This window comes from Rana temporaria, chromosome 6, assembly GCF_905171775.1.
Source record: "Rana temporaria chromosome 6, aRanTem1.1, whole genome shotgun sequence".
NCBI lineage: Eukaryota > Metazoa > Chordata > Amphibia > Anura > Ranidae > Rana > Rana temporaria.
Window position 1 is genome coordinate 45312457 of NC_053494.1, and position 26441 is coordinate 45338897.

Genomic DNA, 26441 nt, shown 5'->3' on the forward strand with positions numbered 1-26441 from the left:
CTGTTAAGATCTATTTCTCTTATCACAAGTGGAGACTTGACAGTAGAAACTTAAGAGAGGTGCAAAAAGTTATTTTATCACTGTAAGTGTTTTTGAAGGGTTGATTCAGAGAAAATCTCCACTGTGGGCAGACAACAAAATAAAGTTGACAGAGGTTATAACACTTCCATGCTTTCCAAAACTAAAATGTTTTGGCTGGAGTTGGGCTTTAGGTGCACATCCTTTGGATGTTTTTGCTTAGGAAATGAATAAGGTGTGCAATTTTTACCTTTAAATAATAATAATATTAATTGCACTGTCAGCTCTGCACTTTGGAAAATTCTTAATTTAGCTGCTACACAAAACCCCCAAATTAACCAAAAGTATATGTGAGAAATATGTAGAAAATGTACTGCTTCGTGACATTGGTGTATTACAAGATAGAGAGCTACATATTTTTTTGCAAACAATAATATTAATAATAACATTTCTATAACGTTTTTCTCCCTAGAAACTTGGCACTATTCAAACGGGTTTTGGGGTTATCGAAGAGAAGGGCTTGTCAGGTATTGCTATAAGCCTGGGTGAATAGATGTGTCTTGAGTCGGTTTTTAAAAACTTCCAGAGAGGGTGCTTTCCAGGCAATGGATGGTCGTGAGTTCCATACTGTAGATGCATAAGGTAGACCCAGCTGATTTTAGGGTGACTCTAGGCATTTGTAATTTCCCATTCTCCGAGGAGTAGTGCGAGCAATGGAAATCTGTTGTCTGTGATTCTTTTGGTGTGGAGTCGTTTGTTCAAGAAAATCAGCTAGATAACACTGTTCGATGTTTCTGTTGTACACATATTCTTGAAGAACTGCAAGGATTTCTTGGCTTCATCCCAACATGGTTTGTGCAAGGTCATTGTGCAGATGAGTCTTATACAGCTACCACTAAATATTACCAGCTCTGCAATGTTCATGACTAGCTCCTCTCTGGGAGACAAATAGAACCCAACAATCTTTAACCTCATTCTCCTAAGGAGCATAATATTGTAGAAAAGCCGGCATGCAAACATAATGGCTATACCAAGTAGAACAACCAAAGAACCATGGAGCTTTTCTTTCACTGTGACTTGATCTCGTCTTTGCACCTGAACAACCAGTAGAACAAAGAGAACTAAGACGATGAGTGATGGCACACAGAATCCAATGGAGAACTTAACTAGGTCATACTTTGGACTGGCATTCAATGGATCCAGCTGGCAGTATGTTATGTTGTGAAGATTATTGTATGTTCCTAAGAGTGACACAGTTACCAGAGACAATGTTATAGAGAATATCAAAGTCAGAGATAAACATCCCAACCAATTAGTAATGACTTTTATCATTCGAGATCCAGCAGCAGATGTGTCTACAAGTAACATGAGAAGCATCACTAGTAGCAAGTACTGAGAAAAGAAATAGCTTATGTTGAAGAATAAACACAGAACCGCACAGCTCATGTTTGATATTTCCAAATAGCCTGGTCTTGCTGAAGACGTTAAAGAATACAGGATAATTGTGATGTCTGTAATTGCCAAACAGAAAAGATAGAAGTCCAGATTTTCCATTGTTTGATGCTTTATCTTGTTCTTGATTAAAATGGCAAGACTGAAGATACCAGCGAGTAAGCCAAGTGGAACTAGTATGCCAAGGTAGCTGTGCATGACTCTGGAGATGATGTTCTGAGAACCGATTATATCTTCTATGGCTATATAAGGGTTGCCAAGGGTTTGGCTGGGGTAATACAACTCGGACATGTTTGGGTGTCCCATAATTACGATCGTCAGATCTTCTCCAATTGTATAGCTGCAAAATAGAGAAATAAATATGAATTGACATGTTAGAATTTTTGCTTTTGTTTTACAGATAAATGTAGTATTTTGTATGCACCACCCACAAGAGCTGGTAGTATTGTACATCATTTAAAAATTTAAGCAAACATCTTCTAAAGCTGGCTAGTGGAATTTTGTTCGCTATTTTTAATTTAATTTTAAGTTTGTTCGTTTGATTTTCTAATCATTAGTGGGATCAAATCTATGTTGGTTTTTAACTGCAATAATGGGAAAATTCAAAGCAGGTTTTTTTTCTTATTTTTTTTTCACAGTTTTTCTAACAGTATATATAGTTTTCATTCAGGAAAGTCCATTTGTTCCAGAATCAAATGCAAACAAAATGTTGAAGTAATTTCAAACCGCATTCGACGAGTGGTCAAATGTAGTGAGAACGTTTATACAGATGTTCATACAAAAATCTGCTAGTAACAATATTCTCCTGCACATTGGTGTGATGGTGCAAATCGGAAGAGAGTATAAAGCCGCGTACACACGATCAGTCCATCCGATGAGAACGGTCTGATGGACCGTTGTCATCGGTTAACCGATGAAGCTGACTGATGGTCCGTCGCGCCCACACACCATCGGTTAAATAACCGATCGTGTCAGAACGCGGTGACTTAAAACACAACAACGTGCTGAAAAAAATGCAGTGAGAACGTTTATACAGATGTTCATACAAAAATCTGCTAGTAACGATATTCTCCTGCACATTGGTGTGATGGTGCAAATCGGAAGAGAGTATAAAGCCGCGTACACACGATCAGTCCATCCGATGAGAACGGTCTGATGGACCGTTGTCATCGGTTAACCGATGAAGCTGACTGATGGTCCGTCGCGCCCACACACCATCGGTTAAATAACCGATCGTGTCAGAACGCGGTGACTTAAAACACAACAACGTGCTGAAAAAAATGCAGTGAGAACGTTTATACAGATGTTCATACAAAAATCTGCTAGTAACGATATTCTCCTGCACATTGGTGTGATGGTGCAAATCGGAAGAGAGTATAAAGCCGCGTACACACGATCAGTCCATCCGATGAGAACGGTCAGATGGACCGTTGTCATCGGTTAACCGATGAAGCTGACTGATGCACCGTCGCGCCCACACACCTTCGGTTAAATAACCGATCGTGTCAGAATGCGGTGACGTAAAACACAACGACGTGCTGAAAAAAACGAAGTTCAATGCTTCCAAGCATGCGTCGACTTGATTCTGAGCATGCGTGGATTTTTAACCGATGGTTGTGCCTACTAACAATCGGTTTTGACCTATTGGTTAGGAATCCATCAAATTTAAAGCAAGTTGGCTTTTTTAACCCATGGTTAAATAACCTATGGGGCCCACACACGATCGGTTTTGACCGATGAAAACGGTCCATCAGACCGTTGTCCTCTGTTAGGCCTCGTACACACGATAGGTTAAACAGTCACAAGTGGATATTGCTGCACAGCCTTGCTGCCCTCTAGGACTGGGGTTTTCTCAGAACACTGTAGAAAATAAAAACGGAGAGCACACTGACCTAGTGCATTATCCAACATAAGTTTATTAAAAATTATTAAAATAAAACTACTCACAAGCTTGCACATGAAGCCACTGCAAACTCCCAACTTCTCTAGCTCAAGGGTCCCTGCTGGCTGACTATTCTTCATCAGAGCTTCATTTAACTCAGTGTTTCTCAATTCCAGTCCTCAGGTCCCCCCAACAGGTCAGGTTTTCAGGATTTCCCTCAGATGAAAAGGCTGTGGTGATTACCAAGGCAGTGAAACTGATCAAATCACCTGTGCAAAATAATGGAAATCCTGAAAACCTGACCTGTTGGGGGGGCCTGAGGACTGGAATTGAGAAACACTGATTTAGCCCTGGTTCACACTGGGTACGATTTGGAACGAATTGAGATGCGATTTGACATGTCAAATCGCATCTCAAATCGGCGGCAATTGTCGGCAATGGCACTGTCCTAATCAGTGCGACGCCGCATCTGCGATTTCAAAAAGTAGTTCCTGTACTACTTTTTGCGATTTCGGGCCGCGATTTACATTAAATTGCGGCCGAAATCGCGGCAAAATCGCAGCCGCGAAATCGCGGTAAAATCACGCATTTTACCGCGATTTTGAATTCGCAGCAGTGTGAACCTAGGCTTAACTAGAGATTTTGGAAAAGTTGGGAGTTTGCATAGCTTGATGTGCGAGATTACTATTACCTACACTTGTGAGTAGTTTTATTTTAATAATTTTTAATAAATGTATGTTGGATAATGCACTAGGCCAATGCACCTTATGTTTTTATTTTGTTCAAGAATTTGCTAGTTTATGGCCAGCTTTAACCAAACTTGTTCTTCCGCAGCAGTGTTGTGAAAAAGAGAGAAAAAACAAGGTGCTTTTTTTAAATACTTGGAATTGTACAGTCGACAATTAAAACATGGTTTTACCTTATTTTTATTTAAAGGGGTTGTAAAGGTTTTTTTTTTTTTTTTTTCTATATAGCTTCCTTTAAGCTAGTGCATCGTTTGTTCACTTATCTTTTCCTTCGATTTCCCTTCTAAATGTTTTTTTTCTTTGTCTGAATTTCTCACTTCCTGTTTCTCCTCAGTAAGCTTGCTCCATCATCCAAGCCGTTCTGGCTGGGGGTTAGTCAGCGTGCTCGCCCTCTCCCCAGGGACTAGATCCCTGCGGGGAGACACTGTGTTCACAGCGTCTCCCCGCAGGTATGTAGTCCCAGGGGAGGGGGTGAGCACGCGGACTAACCCCCAAGCGTCTTCTCGCAGGGATGTAGTCCCAAGGGAGAGGGTGAGCACGCTGACTAACTCCGAAGCGTCTTCTCGCAGGGATGTAGTCCCAAGGGAGGGGGTGAGCATGCTGACTAACCCCCAGCCAGAACAGCTCAGATGATGGAGCAAGCTTACTGAGGAGGAACAGAAAGTGAGAAATTCGGACAAAGAAAAAAAACATTTAGAAGGGAAATGGAAAAAAAAAAGGGAAGTGAACCAACAATGCAGTAGCTTAAAGGAACCTATTTAGAATATAAGAAACAAACCTTTACAACCCCTTTAACACATTAATGGCACTGGTTTTATTATACATATGCAAGGTAGTTCGTGTTGCCTCCTTGCCATTTGTGAAACATTTTACCAACATAAACAAAACATTTTCAATATAACTACTGGAAATTCCAGTAGGGAGCTAAAGATGCTGCCAGAGCTAAAGACTCTTGGGAATTCTTTGACAAATATATGCACAATGCACTACAAAATGGGAAAACTGAAAGCTCAGCGAATGTCTTAGTTGCAGGAAATGAAGTATGGGTATTTTCAATAGTTAGGGCACTGCAGTACTAAAAAGTCAGCATCAAATCCTTTTACACTTTTTATTTAAAAGCTAAAAAAAAAAGCTCATCTAAAATTGGTAATTGATTCCTAAATTCTGCTGCCCTTTAACACTAATCTGTATGTTCTTGCCAAATTTGTTGTAAAAAAATTATTGTATTGACTTGTGTTATTCTGCCACCAAAAAACACATCTTTAGATATCTGTAGCCAAGTTTTTGGCTACTAAACATAACCTACCAATAAAGCAACATAAGAAACTAACGTTTGTACATTTTTATACACTCACTGATTACCAGTATCAGTGTTGTCAATAATGTTTACATGGTGGAGTTGCACTAGTAAACCTACAATAAAAAATTTCTTTATAGCAAATTACTTTTTTATTTCTACTTTACAGTACACAGGATTAAACTACCAGGTTATACTGCCACCTTTAGGTGACTTGAACATTAGCAAAGAAAGTTGTAAGGACAGCCCAGTATAACCCCTTCCATTCCATGCATGACTTATGTCTCTCAGTCCTCAGGTGATGGACTTCTATTTTCTGATATAAGAAAAGCAAACGACGTGCTTTGCAATGAGTAAGCTGCGGAATGCTATTCAGGTCCAGGATTGTGTGCCTTCTGTGGTGCAGCCCTGTCTTTGAAGACCCCCTAGAGCAGGGATATGCAATTAGCGGACCTTCAGCTGTTGCGGAACTACAACTCCCATGAGGCATAGCAAGATTCTGACAGCCACAAGCATGACACCTAGAGGCAGAGGCATGATGGGACTTGTAGTTTTGCAACAGCTGGAGGTCCGCTAATTGCATATCCCTGCCCTAGAGGGTATGCCCACCAGGAGGTCAAAGACTTGGATGGGGCTTAGTCCATAACATCCTTTGTCTGCTGGGTGATCTGTGGGAAGACAGTTGTGTTAAGCCCGGACTTTTGCCCTATCGGTGTGCTGTTGCCCTGGTACTTGAGGGATAAAAATAAGAGTGCACTTAAGTTTTGACAATTTCTGTTGCAGTGGGGGAGTGTGTGGACTCAACACACAGATTCAGTTTTCCTCCTTCACTACTCTGGACATCGGGACTCACAATTGCCTGAAGTGATTTCACAGGAGACACCCTTCCCTAATCTGCAGTATAGGTGGTTTTGAACTCCCCTAGTGGGACAAATCCTCTCCTCGAATGGACAAGAAGTGCACAGATGGTAGAAGAGTGGGCCCTGCTGGCTTATGCTCCACTAATAGCTTTGGGTGGACAGTTTTTCTCATGAAGATTTTGACACTGTTAATTCAGACCACAATACCAAGTCTGAGTATCTGCCTTTTCATGAGGCTCCCTTCAGAGGGTGCCTCCTTCCCCATGCATATTTAGGGATTCTGACCTGCCTCTGATTGTTTAGGCACTCCATCAGAGACAAATGAGGCTGATGTCTTATCTTTCTCCAAGAGCTTGTCACAAGAGGAGATTCGCTCTGCTGACATTCTCCCATGTTAAGGATGCAATTTTTGGTCTTGTTCTGGAACAATCTGTTTTGGCCTTCAAGTCATCATTTGGGATTCCGAAAGTGCAAAAAACTGTAAAAAGCTTCCCTGTACACTTTCTTTTAAGTCTCTGTTTATGGCCTCTTACTGTTAAGGTGTTCGTCCCTCACTAACATTTTGCTTGGTAACACCCCTTTGAGGAGGAGTTCCCAGGGAAATGGACATTTCCAGTTGTGGACTCTGCCATTTCTCGCCTTAACAAATCTTGACGGTCCCTGTGGCTGCAATCTTGAGTTTTTTTTTATCTCTACCTCCAATCTACTTCTAGACTATTTCTTTGCAAAAATAGGCAGATCTATATGATACTCTTCAGCAGACTTTTTAACAAGAGGATCTTCTGGCCGCAGTGGACATCAAGAATACTTATTTACACATTCTCATGTTCATACCATATAAGTTCTTCCTGAGTTTTGCTGTGTGCATGCAACATTTCCAATTGGTTGCCAACCTGATCCTAGATACCCATTAAATTCAAGGGACTTGGATGGTGGATGTAACTCGGCTTTCCATCAATATCCTGGAACTTATGGCAATTTGGTTGTCCCTTCCAACCTCTCAACTACAACCAGGATCCATTGGACAATGTCACAGTAGTGACTTACATCAGCAAGGCACCAGCAGTCATGCAGCTCAAAGAAAAGGAGATCTCATTCTGACTTGGGTAGAACTCCACACTCTGGCTCTGACCACTGTGGACATCCCAGACATGAAAAACTGGCAGGCTGACCTCCTCAGTTGACAAAATCTAGGAGAGTGGTCTCTCTCCATCTGAAGCTCTCTATTGCAGGTGGGAGACACCAGACATAGACTCCCTGCCATCCAACTTCAACTAACTTAACAGGTTTGTCTCCAGTATGAGGGATCCTCAGCTTTAGCAGTGGATGCTCTGGTATCTCTGTGAGATCGATATCTTTCCCCCTTAAAAGCTTTTCCTCCCTTTGACCCACAGTTTAGCGATAGATTACATCCGTTTTTTCTTTATTGCCATGAACTGACCCAGGAGGAGTTGATACTCAGACATACTCTTACGGTCCTTCTGGACAACCCAGACCTTCTGTCCCACGGTCCAGTCTACCATCCTGCTTCTCGGTTTCTGGTTTTTAGGGCTTGGCTGTTGAAGCCAGGTTCTGAGGGACAGGGGCCTATTAAACATCATCCCTATGCATCTGAAGGCTAGGCTTGACTTCTGCAAAGTCTACCCTCACACCTGGAAGGCATACTCTGCTTGTCCATGGCTAGGTAATTCTATTTTAGGAAGTCTGAGGGACAAATCCGATCGAGAGTTATACTGGGCTGTTTTACACCTTTGTTTGCTAGTGTCCAAATCAATAGTTTAAAGCGGTGGTTCTGCGGGATATTGTTTTTTGTTTGCCCTGTAATCTACAGGGCGTACCTCTACTCCCGCACTAACAGGGTGTCCCAGTCCTTAGGCCGGCCGAAGCGCTGTAATACAGTAAATTAGATGTTATATTCCTAGGCGATGGACGTTTCCATCTTACCTGTGGGCAGTGTGAAGCCGACAGGGTCTTTTTCCGGGATAGGGCGAATGCTGGCCTCCCAGCATTCACCGCTCGATCCCGCGCATGTGCAGTGTTGACGGCGAGCGTCGCCGTCAACACTACATGGTTGCGATTACAGCACAGCGCGTCGACGGAGGAGTTCCTGAATTCGATTGACAGGACGGGGGAGAATGGACGTACACGCCCATTCCCCCGTGGGGGATTTTGATTGACAGCTCGTAAAAACCAGCTGCAAACGGGTAAGGAGGACTCAGAAAAAAATAAAATAAAATTTGTTTGGTCATTATCTTTGCAAAGCATTTGCATAGATAAGATGTCTTAAAACAGGGTGAAACACCGCTTTAAGACTAAACAGATGTCATCTGATGTACTCCAATAAAAAAGGATTTACAGAGAAATTAAAATATATATTAATATTTAACATGAACAGATACTGTATTTATATGCATATCTGCAATGATATTGGCATGTTGAATGTGTAATGTGGCTTTGTAGCCCTTTTCTGTGTTGGTGACATACTAGGCTAAAAGTGGTTTACAAGTTATGGTTGAATTACCTCTAATGGAAAAGTTGAACAGGTAGACAATTGTTAGAATAATATCACTCCTGCCTTCATTTTTAAAATAAAACATACATTTTTATCAATTTGAACTTTTTTGCATTAACCTATATTTTTTTTAATCAAATTTAGTGCCTTTTGAAAAGGTGGATGCATAGAAAATATATCAAACCATAGCAGCATGATATGGCCATTGAAAATCTTTGAAGCTTTATCTTTCAGACATTCTCTGTCACTCTGAAATCATTCTTGGTTCACAGTGGTCCAAATGTGTTTCATTGCCCTGTGAATTTCTAAAACTTGTTTGGGAAAAATTTGGACACTTGTACACAGTACTGATGTATGAACATCAGACATTTCTGGCAGAAAATACCTTAGGATGGGCTGTATAGTACTTGCATGTATTTGCACATATGCATAGAAATTCTTTAAACTTTTTTTATTTAAAGAGGATGTGCAGCGTACATAAATATATAAATACTGACCAGCAATTCCGATTTTTCTATTTATTTTTTTCTTATTTAATCTATGCACAGTGCAAACGTATGTGTGTACAGGTCCATTAAAAGCAATGACCTGCATTTACAGTTCATTAGTAAATAAAAAAAATATATATTTTTAAGTGTCAATGTGCAAGAAGCCATTTTGTTACTAGAATTTACAACAAACGTTCCTACAAGAATTCTCATCGGAGCATTCTTTCTTCCTACCATTGAGTCAAATAATTTTGTTTGAAAGCCCTTAAAATATCATCCATATCAGCTGTTTGAATGTAATCCCAGACGTATTAAACAGGCTTCATTACAATATGTACAATTTTTCTTGAACACAAACCACATTCACTGTTAGAATTTTGATGAGTTGAGAACATTTTTCCATACTGCTCCTCCAAATTTATTTTGTCACTACGGTCAAAAACAAATGTTGACTTGACCCAACTAACCATTAGAAAATCGAAAGCATGAAATTCTACTTGTGTATTGCCAGCTTAATGCCAACAATTATGCTGGAATTTCCTGACAGTAAAATAAAAAAAGTCCAAAGAGTCTTGCAGCTAAAGTTTTTACCGTATTTGCCGGCGTATAAGACGACCCCCTAATTTTCCAACCAAAAATTCGATTTTGGGATATACTTGCCGTATAAGACGACCCCCTTCCGACACACCTCACTGTGCCCGTTGCATACCTCACTGTGCCCGTTGCATACCTCACTGTGCTCATTGCCTACCTCACTGTGCCGATCTCCATGCCTTATCCCTGTATGCAGAGTCAGACTTCGGGCGTCCATTGTTCAAAAGCCGTGCCGCCTCCTCGTCATGTTCTTTGATAGGCGGAACACTCAGTTTCCCAGCAGAGCCTGTGTTCGGTGTTCCGCCTATCACGGAGGTCCTCTCGGCCGAGGAGGAGAGGACTTCCATGATAGGCAGAACACTGAACACAGGCTGGGAAACTGAGTGTTCTGCCTATCACAGAACAGGACGAGGAGGCGGCGCTGGTTTTAAACAATGGACACCCGCAATCTGACTGACTCTGCATTGCAGGTACCGGCGTATAAGACAACCACCGACTTTTGGGGGATATTTTTAAGTACAAAAGGTCGTCTTATACACCGGAAAATACGGTACATACATTGATGACTTGCTGTCTAGCATTTGTTCAGCCCTGTTCTAAAGTAATCAAAATTCACCATCTTTTGTTTTTTTTCTCTGCAGGTTTCAGAAGACCCAGATTCTTTAATATCTAAGGTATGATATTTCTGTATTATGCAAGTCAAATGTAAGCTTTTTGTGCAATTTGATGTAAATGTAAAGCAATCATTTAAAAAGAAAAGTATTTTAATCATGAAGAGAACATTTAAGTATGTCACAGATTCTTTGAATAACTGTACAAAGTATCAACCAAATATGTTTAATTTCTTCTGCTATATGTAATATGGTGGTTATTATTTCTTCCTGATTCTAACGCAGGAGGGCTATTATGAAACAAACCTACTGCAATTTTCTTGCTTCCTGTCACATATCATATTGTCATTGCCATCTTAGGCTGGACTCACACATGTGCGGTGTAAATTGTATGTTTGTTTTCATTGCGAATATAATAAGCATTTGTTCAGCGGTAGGTGCGTTTTTTTGTGGTTTTGATGCGAATTTGCAAGGCTCAGGAATGGATTTTTGTCACAACTGCGATTTCATTGTTGGCCAATACATAGTAGATTAACCGGTTCCCGACTGGCGCACAAGGATGCCCCTGCTGTGAGCTGCGTGACCGCGGGACCCGAGTTGAAGAACGGGGAGATGTTGGTGTAAACACAACATCTCCCCGTTCTACCTAGGGGACACTGCCGTGAGCTCCGTGACCGCGGGACCCGAGTTGAAGAACGGGGAGATGTTAGTGTAAACACAACATCTCCCCGTTCTACCTAGGGGACACTGTCACTGATCGCGTTCCCTGTCATCGGGAACAATGATCAGTGATGTGTCACAGCAAGCCGCGACCCCTACAGTTACAAGCACTCCCTAGGACACACTTAACCCCTTCAGCGCCCCCTACAGGTTATAACCCCTTCACCACCAGTGTCTTTTTTACAGTAATCGGTGCATTTTTATAGCACTGATCTCTTTAAAAATGACAATGGTCCCAAAATGATGTAAAAAGTGTCCGATTTGTGTCCGCCATAATGTCGCAGTCGCGATAAAAATCGCTGATCGCCGCTATTACTAATAAAAAAAAAATATTAATAAAAATGCCATAAAACTATCCCCTATTTTGTAGACGCTATAACTTTTGCGCAAACCAATCAAACGCTTATTGCAATTTTTTTTTTTTCCACCAAAAATATGCAGAAAAATATGTATCGGCCTAAACTGTGGACAAACTATGTTTTTTTTTTATATATATATATATATTTTATGGGGATATTTATTATAGCAAAAAGTAAAAAATATAGAATTTTTTTCAAAATTTACGCTCTGTTTTTGTTTATAGCGCAAAAAATTAAAACCGCAGAGGTGATCAAATACCACCAAAAGAAAGCTCTATTTGTGAGAAAAAAAGGACACCAATTTTGTTTGGGAGCCACATTGCACGACTGCACAATTGTCAGTTAAAGCGACACAGTGCCGAATCGCAAAAAGTGGCCTGGTCTTTGGCCAGCAAAATGGTCCGGGGCTTAAGTGGTTAAGAGTGTCAACTCTTGTAATAAGAGAGCAATCTGTGCTGAAATTCTGAACTGAATCCTTAACACAACTGAACACATGTGCGATTCTAAAACGAGCCTGGAATTCACAACTGAACCACACCGCAGTGCTCATAAAATGTGCAGGACTCTCTTTAAATTCGAACTGCAGATGCACTGCATCTATGTGAGCAGCTTCAATAGAAATCAGTGTTATCTCACATATAAAATGCATCCAATTCATGTGAACTGAGCCTTAGGCTGTGTACACACGGTCGGTCAAAATCGATGGAAACGGACTGAAGGTCCGTTTCATCGGTCCAAACCGACCGCGTGTGGGCCCCATCGGTCAGTTATCTTTCAGTCAAAAAATGTAGAACTTGCTTTAAAATTCAACCGATGGACGCCTAACCGATAGGTCAAAACCGATGGTTAGTACGCAAAAGCATCGGTTAAAAACCCACGCATGCTCAGAATCAAGTCGACGCATGCTTGGAAGCATTGAACTTAATTTTTCTCAGCATGTCGTTGTGTTTTACGTCACCGTGTTGGACTCGATCGTTTTTTTAACTGATGGTGTGTAGGCACATCAGACCATCAGTCAACTTCATCGGTTAACCGATGAGAACGATCCTTCGGACACACTGATCGTGTGTACAGGGCTTTAGATTCAGAAAAACCTGCATGGAAAGCCTCAATATGACTGGACCTAGCAGGTAGTAAGTGATCAGGAGTAATGCAGCACATTCTTGAAAAAGCAGCCTCACCCACCCTACATGTGGGGTGCTCTTTGAAATCTTGCTACAGTGAATTACACAAAACTCAGAGTTGGTTTCATATACAATAGTGGGTGCAGTAGCAATTCCCCATTTGGTTTCCCTTGTTTGTTGGACTTGTTCTTTAAGATGTGTTACTGCAGTCTTGTCAGTTAATCAGATCTGGGAAATTGTGACTGCCTGGCTTCCATTCATTTCATGCTTGGCAATAGGGAGAACACATTACTGGCAGCCATGGAGCTTTACTCAGCATTGCAATCTGGCAGACAGAATTCATGCCAGAATGATAATCGAAGAAACACTGTGAAGGTAAATAGTGTTCTATGACTATTTCAGTTGCAGATTTTTATATGCAAAAAAATTGTGCCTTGCTTTTACAATTACACAATACAGTGGGAAAGACAATATATGAAAAAAAGCAAACTGTGTTTAAAATAGACAAGATATATAATCTCAAGTCAGAGAAAAGAAAGAATGTGATAAAGTCCTGGACACATATCTGATATTTTCATGCTATACAATAACTCCGATAGCTGGATTCAGAGAGAGTGTCGCAACTTTAAGGCGGCGTATCGTATTTACGCTACGCCGCCTTAAGTCAGAGAGGCAAGTACTGTATTCACAAAGTACTTGCCTCCTAACTTACGGCGGCGTAGCGTAAATGGAGCCGGCGTAAGCGCGCCTAATTCAAATTAGGATGAGGGGGCATGTTTTATGTTAATGTGGGTGACCCGACGTGATTGACGTTTTTTACGAACAGCACATGCGCCGTCCGTGTACATATCCCAGTGTGCTTTGCTCCAAAGTACGCCGCAAGGACGTATTGGTTTCGACGTGAACGTAAATTACGTCCAGCCCTATTCACGGACGACTTACGCAAACAACGTAAAATTTTCAAATTTCGACGCGGGAACGACGGCCATACTTAACATTGACTAGTCCAGCTATTTGATGGAATAACTTTACGCCTGAAAACGCCTTACGTAAACGGCGTATCTTTACTGCGACGGGCGCACGTACGTTCGTGAATAGGCGTATCTAGTCATTTACATATTCTACGCTAGCCACCTAGCGGCCAGCCTAAATATTGCACCCTAAGATACGAAGGCGCAGGCTGACGTATCTTAGCTAGGTTTAAGTGTATCTCAGTTTGAGAATACACTTAAACTTACGACGGCGCAGATTCAGAGTAGATACGCCGGCGTAAATCTTTCTGAATCTAGCTACCAGTGTGCACCTCCACCGGCACCACTCAAGTGTGCTTTCACCTTAGGATGACCCCCAATACAAAGGTCATTAACACATGCTCCTTAGTTCCGGGACACATACAGTGGCAAATAAAAGTAACAAACAGCCATCTCATCCAAAGGATTTTTCAAAAAGAGGATCACTGAGCCCAGGATTTATCACAGATCTTATTTTCAGGGAGATGTAACTCAAAGAAAAAGAGAGAAATTGCCCAAAGCTCACTGCTTTACTAAAACCGAATAAATCATATGCACTTACAAAGGTAAACCACAGTTACGCCGCTCTCCCAGCCATCCAGTGATCAACTTTCTCCATGATTGTAGGCTTCTCCCAACCCTTTTAATTAATGGGATGTCACATTGATGAAATGCGTTGGGGAAGCTTGTGCCTTGAAGTGAGTTGGGCAGTGGAAGACTGGGAGAGCAGCAGCTGCAACTGTCTAGCGGTGGGTGGTGAGATACATGGGCGATGTGGCTTCCAGCTGGCTTCTTATCATTATATCATGTATCTCATCAATCAACTCACTCCAAGGCTGTAAGCTCCGACCATCACATTTCACCGATGTGACATCTCATTGATTAAAAGGGTTGGGAGGAGCTTACAATCATGGAGCAAGTTGAGCGGTGGATGGCTGGGAGAGCGGCGGCTGTCTAGCAATGGATGGTGAGGTACATGTGCGAACGCTGCGGTGTGGCTTCCAGCCAACTCCTAAGTTTTGGCACTTGTGTTGTTTACTTTTCTAAGCACCTATGATTTATTTGGTTTCAATAAAGTGAAGAGGTTATCTGTGTCTGGACAACTTCACTGCATCAAAGGGACGATGGACGGAGCCATGTACCATCAAATCTTGGGTGGAAACCTCCTTCCCTCAGCCAGGGCATTAAAAATTGGTCATAGTTTGGTATTCCAGCATGACAATGACTCAAAACACATGGCCAAGGCAACAAAGGAGTGGTTCAAGAAGAAGCACATTAAGGTCCTGGAGTGGCCTAGCCAGTCTCCAGACCTTAATTCCATAGAAAATATGTGGAGGAAGATGAAGGTTTGAGTTACCAAGCGTTAGCCTCGAAACCTTAATGACTTGAACAGGATCTGCAAAGTAGAGTGGGACAAAATCCCTCTTGAGATGTGTGCAAAACTGGTGGTCTGACCTCTGTGATTGCCAACAAAGGTTTTGCCACCAAGTACGAAGTCATGTTTTGCAAAGGGGTCAAATACTTATTTCCCTAATTAAAATGCAAATCAATTGATACATTTATTTAAATGCGTTTTTTTTTTGTTATTCTGTCTCTCACAGTTAATATAAACCTACCATTAAAATTATAAACTGATAATTTTTTTGTTAGTGGGCAAATGTACAAAATTAACAGGGGATCAAATACTTTTTTTCCTCACTGTATTTTATGTATACTATTTTTGATTTGCTATCAGTTTGGTGTTTGCAGCTAACACATTAGAAACTATTGTGTGCGGATATTTCACATATATGTGGATAGTTTATACTTTAGTCTGGAATGTACCTTAAAAATAAAAAAGCTGTACAATTGCAAAATGTATTTTTAAAGTTTAAAGTGGTTGTAAAGGCAGAAGGTCTTTTTTATTTTTTTTCCTCATTCATGCTTACCTCGGTGGATGGAGCATCAGACTGAGGCTGCATCTGTCCCCCGCAGTCACTGAGAACCGAGACACCGAACATTGCTGATGGCTCGGTTCTCACTCCTCCCGAGCAGAGCGATGCTGACTGTCAGTCAGCCTCGCTTCTGCTCTACTTCTCAGCACTCATTGGAGGGCTGAGCAGTGGAGGGGCGGGGAGCAGCCATCTCAGCGGCTCGTTGAGACTGCCATCAATCAGGGCAGCTGGCGGATCCAGACTTGGAAGTCGGATGACGCGCTGCCCCGACTGATGGCAGTGACGTCAGCGGAGAGCGGACTTCAGACCGCTAAAAACGGGTCGCAGGAGTGCAAAATGAGCTGCACTCCTGTGACCCAGAGGAGAAGCCCAGCCTAAAAAGCTCAGCCTGGACTTCTCCTTTTAAGATAAAAAGCCTTCTGTGTGCAGCAGCCCCCCCCTAATACTTACCCGAGGTCCATAAAGATTCAGCGATGTTGCAGGGGCGTCTCGGCTGCCCGGGACTCCCCTCCTCATTGGCTGAGACAGCAGCGTGGCGCCATTGGCTCCTGCTGCTGTCAATCAAACTCAGTTAGCCAATAAGGAGAGAAAGGGGCGGGCCATACCTGTAAGTGTTCTCTAAACATAGCTTAGAAAAATCAGATTTCCTGCCCTGCCAGACAGGACAGTGCTGTGTGACAGAAATGACTTGATGGACCGCAATATGAATTCTTTGGCAGGGTAGAACTCCTCCCTTAAAGTTATTTTATCTGTGTATTTAGCAGTATTCATGGAGTTCAGTTTTGATGATAGTCTACCATATATGACCATCTGTTAATTACAGCTCAGTCACACTGCTCTTCATTGTCATTCTAGAGACACAAGTATTCTGGTTGTCTATGTGAAGCAAAGTAGTTTTTTTTATGGTTCATCATCTTTTCATCTGTCATTGCGATAGAACATTTAGACATCTACTTTGTTTACCAATCAGTGTAATATGGCTGTGTGATGGACAATAATGGACCCAATTAGGCGCGATTGGGCTTTATGGAATCATTCCAGATAAAACACAGGCTGACCTGAGGCTGAGGTTAAAGTCCTGTTTTCTTGTTCCGAGTCTCCATTCTCATTTTTAGCTATGGGTACTAATTGAAAGCAACTGTAAAACCAACGGAGTTAGTCAAAGTTTAACTAGAAATATAATCCAAAGATTTGTTGCCAGCTCATTATGTGCAATTAAAAGGGCTGGAATTAAAATATGCTACAGTAGGTTTTCATTTTAGAACTTGAATAATAGTTTTGTCATTTCTTTTTATTATGATCTGTTCTAACTTCTTTACTAGGGGAAATCCTGGATCACATCATATTCTGTAATGTTAGAAATATTTCCTGCTCTTTTAAAGCGTATGTTGAATAGAAAATATGCAGTACATCTTCTTTATGCCTTATCCCATTAACCACTTTCTAGAACTTTTTGTTTACAACTTGAAATGTTTATTTTTTGCTAGAAAATTACTTTAACCACTTCCATACCAGGCACTTACGCACCTTCCTGCCCAAGCCAATTTTCAGCACTGTCGCAATTTGAATGACAATTGCGCGGTCATGCTACACTGTACCCAAATGAAATTTTTATCACACAAATAGAGCTTTCTTTTGGTGGTATTTGATCACCTCTGCGATTTTTATTTTTTGCGCAACAACTAAAAAAAGACAGAAACTTTTGAAAAATATTAAGTTTTTATTTATTTATGTTAATTTTTTTTGTAAATAAGTAAGTTTTCTTCTTCAATTATGGGCACCGATGAGGTGGCACTGATGGACATCGATAGGCAGCACTGATGGGCACTGATAGGCTGCGCTGGTATAGTGCACTGATGGGCACTCATAGGCGGCACTGATGGGCACTCATAAGCGGCACTGATGGGCACTCATAAGCGGCACTGATGGGCACTCATGGGTGGCACTGATGGGTACTTATAGGTGGGCACTGGGCATAGATGGGCACTAAGAGGTGGCACTGATGGACACTGGGTGGCACTGATGGCGTTGCTGGGCATCATTCCAGCCAGTGCCCATGTTGCCAGTCAGTGCCCATTTGTGGGCACTGATTGGCATCGATTGTGTTTTTTTTTATTGGTGTTTTTTTTTTGCCGGGGGGCACTCCCTGGTGGTCCAGTGTTGGCATCCGAGGGGGGGGGCTGCACTGATAAACAATTAGCGCAAACCCCCCCTGTCAGGAGAGCCGCCGTTCGGCTCTCCTCTACTCGCGTCTGTCAGACGCGAGTGATTAAGAACCATCAACGGCTCTTCCTGTTTACATTGTGATCAGCCGTGATTGGACACGGCTGATCACGTGGTAAAGAGCCTGCGCCGGAGGCTCTTTACCGAGATCGGAGATGCAGGGGGTCAGACTGACACCCCGCATTACCGATCGCCACGCTGCGTGCCCCCACGGGCGCGCGCCGGAATTAAATCCTGCAGCACGTCAATAGACGTCCAGTCAGGATTTCACAACCACTTCCCGGACGTCAATTGTCCATTGACCGGGCGGGAAGTGGTTAAACCTCAAACATCATATGTTTTTTTTAGCAGAGACCCTAGAGAATGAAATGGTGATGTTGCAATATTTTATGTCACACTGTGCGCAGCGGTCTTTCAAACGCATTTTGTTTTTAGACATGATACACTTTTTTTATATATATATATACACACATACAGTTGTGCTCATAAGTTTACATACCCTTAACAGAATGTATGATTTCTTGGCAATTTTTCAGAGAATATGAATGATAACACAAAAGCTTTTCTTTCACTCATGGTTAGTGTTTGGCTGAAGCCTTTTATTATCAATCAACTGTGTTTACTCTTTTTAAATCCAAAATGGCAACAGAAACTAACCAAATGACCCTGATCAAAAGTTTACAACTTTATCTTGGCCTTGTGTTTTGGATCATTGTCATGTTGGAATGTCCAAGTACATCCCATGCGCTTCCTGGCTTATAAATCCAAATGTTCCTCCAGTATTTTTTGATAACATACTGCATTCATCTTTCCATCAATTTTGACCAACTTTTCTGTGCCTTTTGAAGCTCACACATCCCCAAAACATCAGCAATCCACCTTCGTGTTTCACAGTAGGAATTGCCGACCAGCCGCCGCAGTTTTACTGCTCAGCTCGGCAAAATCGGGTTTTATATAATGTCACTTCGCCCTGTGGCCACTAGGGCCCCCCGGTGCCGATGCAAGTGCCCGGCGGGCGCGATGACCGCCGGGCAACCGCGATCGCTCGTGACAGAGCGAGAACCGGGAGCTGTGTGTGTAAACACACAGCTCCTGGTTCTTTCAGGGGGAGAAATTACTGATCTGTCATTTCCCCTAGTCAGTCCCATCCACCCTTCAGTTAGAACACACTTTAGGGAACATAATTAACCCCTTGGTCGCCCCCTAGTGTTAACCCCTTCCCTGCCAGTGAAATCTTTACAGTACTCAGTGCATTTTTATAGCACTGATCTCTGTAAAAATGCCAATGGTCCCAAAAATGTGTCAAAAGTGTCCGATGTGTCTGCCATAATGTCGCAGTCCCGATTAAAAATTGCAGATCACCGCCATTACTAGTAAAAAAATTATAAAAAAAATACAATAATTTTATCCCCTATTTTGTAGATGCTATAACTTTTGTGCGTGCAACCCAATCAATAAACGCTTATTGTCTAAACTGAGGAAAAAATTAGTTTTTTAAAAAAAAAAAATTTGGGATATTTATTATAGCAAAAAGTAAAAGATATTGTTTTTTTTTTTTTCAAAATTGTCGCTGTTCTTTTGTTTATAGCGCAAAAAATATAAATTGCAGAGGTGATGAAATACCATCAAAAGAAAGCTCTATTTATGGGGAAAAAAGGATGCAAATTTTGTTTGGGTACAGTGTTGCACGACCGCACAATTGTCAGTTAAAGCGACGTAGTGCCAAATTGTAAAAAGTGCTCTGGTCAGGAAGGGGGTAAATCCTTCTGGGGCTGAAGCGGTTAAACATTTCTTGGTCTGTAGCAGACCTGAAAATGTCTTTTGCTAGGGCTGCTTTAACTTCTATTTTCGTTCTGGGCCTAGTGTCAAACCTGTTTTTAGTGCACATTTTTTTGTGTTATTCTTTCCACCTTGATACTAAAGGAGCCCTGTTAGTGCAGAAAGCAGCCGTTAAGCAATGCAAAGAAGTCAGAATCCAAGAGTTGGGGGGAAGGGAGTGCAAACTGCTACAAATATGTCCTAAACATGAGTCTGAAATCAATCTATAAAATAGATTATGATCAGAAACCATGGAGAGAAAACCATTAGTAACACTCTTAAATGATTGATGTTATGATTTAATATAAGTCCACAGATTTAACCACTTAAGGACCTTGCCTTTTTTTAAGAATCGGTGTTTACAGGTTAAAAACAATTTTTTTTGCTAGAAAATTACTTGGAACCCCCAAACATTATACATTTTTTTCCTCACACCCTAGAGAATAAAATGGCGGTCATTGCAATACTTTTTGTCACACCGTACTTACGCAGCGGTCTTACTTTTTAATAAAAAAAATAAGACAACAGTAAAGTTGGCCCAGTTTTTTTCATATTTTGAAAGATAATGCTACACGAGTAAATTGATACCCAACATGTCACACTTTAAAATTACGCCCGCTGGTGGAATGGCGTCAAACTTTTGCCCTTAAAAATCTCCATAGGCGACATTTAAAAAATCCTACAGGTCGCATGTTTTTAGTTACAGAGGAGTTCTAGATCTAGAATTATTGCTCTCGCTCTAACGATCGCGGCGATACCTTACTTGTGGTTTTAACACCGTTTTCATATGTGGGCGGGACTTATGTATGCGTTCACTTCTGCGTGCAATCTCATCGGGACGGTGCACTTTAAAAAAAAAAAAAATCTTATTTATTTTACTTGATTTTATTTATTTTTATACAGTTAAAAACAAAAAAAAATTGATCACTTTTATTCCTATTACAATGAATGTAAACATCTTTTATAATAGAAAATATGAGATCTGGGGTCAAAAAGACCTCAGATCTCATATTTAGGCTAAAATGCAATAATACAAAAAATACAAAAAAATAATAATTAATAATTGAAAAAAAAAATGACCGTGTGTGGGGAAAACGTCGTCTTTTTTTTTTTTTCTGAAAAACGAAAAAAAAAAAAAAATTCGAACATGCTTGAATTTTTGGGTCGTTTTTTGTGTCAATTAAAATGATAGTGTGTGGGCAAAACAAAGTTTAAAACGACGTTTTTAAACCCACGCATGCTCAGAAGCAAGATATGAAGCTAGCTTCAATGGAAAAGAGTGCTGAACATAACCGCGCTTTGTTAGAGCATTTTGAAAAAACGATGGTGTGTAGGCAATGTCGTTTTTGAAAATGAAGTTTCAAAAACGTTGTTTTATTTCATGATTTAAAACGTCGTTTTTTTTCATCACAAAAAACGACCGTCTGTACGCAGCATAAGGGCTTCAGGCAAACATCTAAATACACAGTTGACATACATACAGTGCCTTGAAAAAGTATTCATACCCCTTGAAATTTTCCACACTTTGTCATGTTGCAACCAAAAACGTAAATTGGATTTTATGTGATAGACCAACAAAAAGTGGCACATCATTGTGAAGTTGAATGATAAATTCAAATTTCCATTTTTTTTTTACAAATCTGAAAAGTGTGACGTGCATTTGTATATTCGACCCCCTTTACTCTGATACCCCCAACTTAAAGTGACACCAAAGGCTTTTTTTTAAAAATAACGAACATGTCATACTTGCCTCCACTGTGCAGTTCGTTTTGCACAGAGTGGCCCCGATCCTCCTGTTCTGGGGTCCCACGGCAGCTCTCACGGCTCCTCCCCACAATAGATAACCCCCTCTGGGAAGCTCTCTCCCGAGGGGTTACCTTGAGGGCGCACTCACGTGTCATACAATCTGCGTCCATAGCCGCCAAGTGTATGACTCGGCCCCACTTCCCGGCATTTACAGGAGAGGCAGAACTCAGTTCTGCCTTTGTAAACAAGTCAGACCGCCATTCTGTGAGAGAGGAAAATGGTAGGCATAAACCCGGTCCTCCAGTCACAGCATTCCCCCCCCATAGTTAGAAAGCACTCCCTAGGAGCACACATAATCCTATGATTGGCCCTGATGTTAAAGTGGATGTAAACCCAACATTTTTTTTTATATCACAATGTACAGTATAAGATTTCCTATCATCTGTGCCCAGTCTTGCCACACAGTGTTAATGCGGCTCTGAGCAATCCTCTTTCATTGTTCAGTGAAATAAAACGGACTTACAGAGAAAAACCTTAGTCCGTTCCGCCCCCCTTGCTGTGAGTGACAGGATATTTACATATCTCATGCACTAGCCTGGAGACGGGTATTATTTTTTAATTCCCACCCCCACTTCTTTTCTGAAGTCATGTGGTTAGACTGGGTTCACACTACGATTTTCCCGTCCGTCAGCCGCATACGATTTCAGTATTGAAAACGTACGGGCCCGTACGGGAAAACGCATACATAGACAATGCATTGCAAATCGTATGCACTCAGATGCATCCGGGTGCGTACGATTTGCTGGCAAAACGTTTTTTAACAGTACGCAAAACCGTGTTCAACCACGGTTTTGCGGCCGTTTTTGAAACCGTATGGCAAACGCACACGTTTTTTTTTAACATTAAAGTCAATGGAAAACGCACATATGTGCAGTTCCATACGTTCGTTTCAGTCGCATACTTTTTTTCATATAAATCGTATGCGGCTGACGGACGGAAAAATCGTAGTGTGAACCCAGCCTTACTTTTCTGGATATTGACTGGATGTTAGTGATCATAGTAGAATTTAGTGTAAGGAATACACAGGAAAAAATGCATGTTGACAAGGGGAGTGTAGAGGAGGGAGGGGCAGTCTACTGACATCACGACTCCACCCACAGATCTCCAGACAACAGATCCACCCACAGAATCTGCAGATTTTCAGTTCTTATAACAGACAGAGGGGAGACATTTGACAGGTAAGGATACATGCAGGAGGCATCTATATCCTTATAGATCAGCACTATGGCAGTAGTTTAGAAAGGATGAGAGTCGATTTACATCCACTTTAAACATTTCCCTGACAGTGACAATGCATTTTTGTTTAGCACTGATCACTGTATCAGTGTTACTGGTCCCAAAAATGTGTTACTTGGTGTCAGATTTGCACGCAGCAATGCCGCAGTCCCGCTAAAAATTGCTAGTCGCCACCATTGCTAGTAAACAATAATAGGTCCATAAATCTATCCCACAGTTTGTAGACATGATAACGTTTACGAAAACCAATCAATATACACTTATTTGGATTTTTTTTTATATATAAAAAATATGTAGCAGAATACCTATTTGCCTAAATTAATGAAGAAATTAGATTGAAAAAATAAACTAAAAAATATTGAATGTTTTATAGCAGAAAGTAAAAAATATTGTTTTTGTGGGGAAAAAAGGATACATTTATACATATATTTATTTGGGTACAGCATCACTCGACCGCGCAATTGTCATTTAAAGCAACACAGTGCAGTCGCAAAAAATGGCTTGGTCAGGAAGGGGGTAAAACCTTCCAGAGCTGAAGTGGTTAATTTCTATACACAAATGTTTTGCCTTTCATTTCTATTTTAAACTGAATGGATTAAATTACAAGTTGATCGTTTACAATCACTTTAAGTATCTACAGTAAATGGAGTTCAGCTTTATGTGACGATGCCTAATTGTCACACCAAAATTAATTATCTAATTATACAGTGCAATTTTTTTCAAAGTGTGTATATATATATATATATATATATACCGTATTTATCTTCATATAACGCGCCCCGGCGTATAGCGCACACCCCCAAGCTAGAAGGAAAATTCCTGAAAAAAAAAAAGAAAAACTTAGTTTGGATGCCCCTAGTCTGTGTCCTGCCCAGCGTCCATCGGCGGCCTTGTCCGGTCCGGCGTCCTTCTGTGGCCATCGTGGTGTTCTCCCTGCTGTGTTTTTCAGCCGATCCCCGCTTCCCGCGCTGTGTTTGAACCACTTCGCCGACATATACCGAGCGCAGTACACTCGGGTATACTCGGGCAGGCTCGCCTCCTCTCGCGTAAAGGACGCACAGGACGTAACCGCGAGCGGAGCCGAGCCTGCCCGACTATACCCGAGTGTACTGCGCTCGGTATATGTCGGCGGAGTGGTTCAAACACAGCGCGGGTATCGGCGTATATCGCGCACCCACGATTTTGCCCTGATTTTAAGGGCAAAAAAAGTGCGCGGTATACGCCGATAAGTACGGTATATACACATACATCATCGTTTCTGAGCTTACTGTAAGATCCAGCTGTGCAGCGTATTTTCCTCCATATAGATCCTGACTACAAACACTTTTGGTTGGTGCTGATTAGACGGACACCAATTAGCTGATATCCCCTTATACTGCAGAGCGACAGCTGCTGTTTTTTATCATCAGATAAAAATCTACAGCGCAGGATGATGAAAAGATCAACATATACTGTTCTGTTTTCATGATGAAGAAACTTCTAATCATGTCAGCAGGAGAATTTGCATTTAGCCGCTCCTATACTTGTGTGATATCTAAGATTTTTTTTATAACATAACATGTATCAGTGACGTTTGTTGACCAAAAACAGCTGATCAAAGTAAAACAGCCTACAAGCAGCATCCTGATGATACAATTCTGATTGGTTACCCTGTTGTTCGAGCCTTGTAGTTTTAAATATAAGCAACTATTTACTACAGACCTGTGCTGTAGACAGAGGCGAGCAAGTTTTATTTTAGAACCTGAAACTCCTTCCGTAAGACAATAACTATGATCTCCATGTGAATGCCATAATGCCGATGTGGTTTGGATCTTGAAGCAGAGATTCTTTTTAAGGTTCCAGAGGAGGAACCCCAAAAAAACATTGTCTATTAACAATCCTGCAATGCCTGAAAGTATCTGAACCTCAGTTCTTCAAGATTTCCAGGGGGGTTGTTGAGCTAATCTGGGGCACCTACCTTAATCTAGGTTCCGAGCCACGTCATTGAGGTCCGTGCGCTGTTCTGAGAAGACTGCAATCCTCTCCTGTGCTGGGCTGAATTGAAGAGATTCAGTGTTATGATCTTACAGTCCTGAGGCTGTAACGGAAGTTGCAAGCAATTTGAGAAGTTCAGGTTACATTTTTAGTAGACGGCTTTCTTCCCTTCTACCATGTGACAAAAGTTCCATGACAAAAATGTGGCTTTCGTTACTGCCTGTGCACACTCACAGAATGCAAAACTTCACTTTGAAGGAAAAATGAAAGTGTTTTTTTCTTCTTTCGAAGAACCGGGCGAATTCTGACACTTCTCTCCTACATGTAAAAATCATCATTTTTTTGCCAGAAAATTACATAGAACCCCCAAACATTATATATGTTTTTTTTTTTAGCAGAGACCCTAGAGAATACAATGGCAGTCATTGCAACTTTTTATCTAGCACGGTATTTGCACAGCAATTTTTCAAACGTGTTTTTTTTGGAAAGTGTTTCATGCTTTAAAACAAATAAAAACGGTAAAGTTAGCCCAATTTTTTTGCATAATGTGAAAGATGAAGATACGCAAAGTAGATAGATACCTAACATGTCACGCTTCAAAATTGCACACCCTCGTGGAATGGCCCCAAACTTCGGTATTTAAAAATTCCCAAAAGCGATGTTTTAAACATTTTTTTACAGGTTACATGTTTTAAGTTACAGAGGAGGTCAAGGATTAGAATTATTGCTCTTACTCCAACGTTCGCGGCAACACCTCACACGTGTGATTTGAGCACCGTTTTCATATGTGGGCTGGACTTACGTATGCGTTCGCTTCTGCGTGCGAGCACACGGGGACAGGGGCACAAAAGGAAGTCTTACAAAAAAAAAAAAAAGATCACTGCTTCACAGGCGAAGCGGCGCAGTTTTTTTAATGCAAAGGCCGGGCGTGACGTCATAACATCGTGTCCGGCCTTCGACGATCATAGAGACTCCGGTGCGCCAGAAATCTCTATTAACAACATCTGGAGCCGGCGGATCCTCTCACAACTCACCGATCGCACAGGTGAGTCGGTAGAAGCACCGGAGGGCGGCGGAAGGGGGGGACATCCCCTCTCGCTGCCTGTAAAAATGATCATGTGGGGGAACAGCCCCTATGATCGTTCTTATGGTGTTGGGAATCGCCGGCTGAAAATGCAGATATCTGAATGATGCCTGTAGCTGCAAGCATCATTCAAATATATCACCACAAACCCGAGGACGTCATATGACGGCTAGCGGTCGGCAAGTAGTTAAAGGGGTGGTTCACCCTAAAAACTACTTTTTCTTATTACACTTGCCCCCCACATTACAATACGATTAAGCCTATTATCTTTTTTTTGATGCTGTACATACCTTCGTACAGCTATTCACCTGTGGCTTCTGGGTTTGCGAGTCCCGCGGGAGTGGGCGTTCCTAACATGTCTGTGATTGACGTTTTGACCAAAAACGAGCCCCCCCCGTCGCGTAAGCCGCGTCACGGTTGGCGAAAGGAGCCGAACGGCGATGCGCATGCGCAGTATAGCGCCGACTCGCCGTTCGGCTCCTTTCGCCAACCGTGACACGACTTACGCGACGGGGGAGCTCGTTTTTGGTCAAAACGTCAATCACAGACATGTTAGGAACGCCCACTCCCGCGGGACTCGCAACCCGGAAGCCACGGGTGAATAGCTGTACGAAGGTATGTACAGCATCAAAAAAAAGATAATAGCCTTAATCGTATTGTAATGTGGGGGGCCAGTGTAATAAGAAAAAGTAG

The 26441-nt window shown here is 41.6% G+C and overlaps 2 protein-coding genes across 4 annotated transcripts in view; one reads left to right on the forward strand and one right to left on the reverse strand.

The window, feature by feature from the left end:
* C6H7orf50 (chromosome 6 C7orf50 homolog) overlaps positions 1-26441 on the forward strand; it is a 430899-nt gene that overhangs the window by 155758 nt on the left and 248700 nt on the right. For all 3 annotated transcript variants that reach the window (XM_040356745.1, XM_040356747.1, XM_040356746.1), the window contains exon 3: positions 10491-10523. In XM_040356745.1, the coding sequence (XP_040212679.1) occupies positions 10491-10523 (33 nt within the window). The remainder of the gene's footprint in view (positions 1-10490; positions 10524-26441) is intronic.
* LOC120943443 lies at positions 393-24808 on the reverse strand. Its single transcript, XM_040356744.1, has 2 exons — positions 24648-24808; positions 393-1810 (listed from the first exon to the last, which is right to left on the reverse strand). The coding sequence occupies exon 2, from the start codon at positions 1774-1776 to the stop codon at positions 790-792; it is 987 nt and encodes a 328-aa protein (XP_040212678.1). The 5' UTR covers positions 1777-1810; positions 24648-24808; the 3' UTR covers positions 393-789.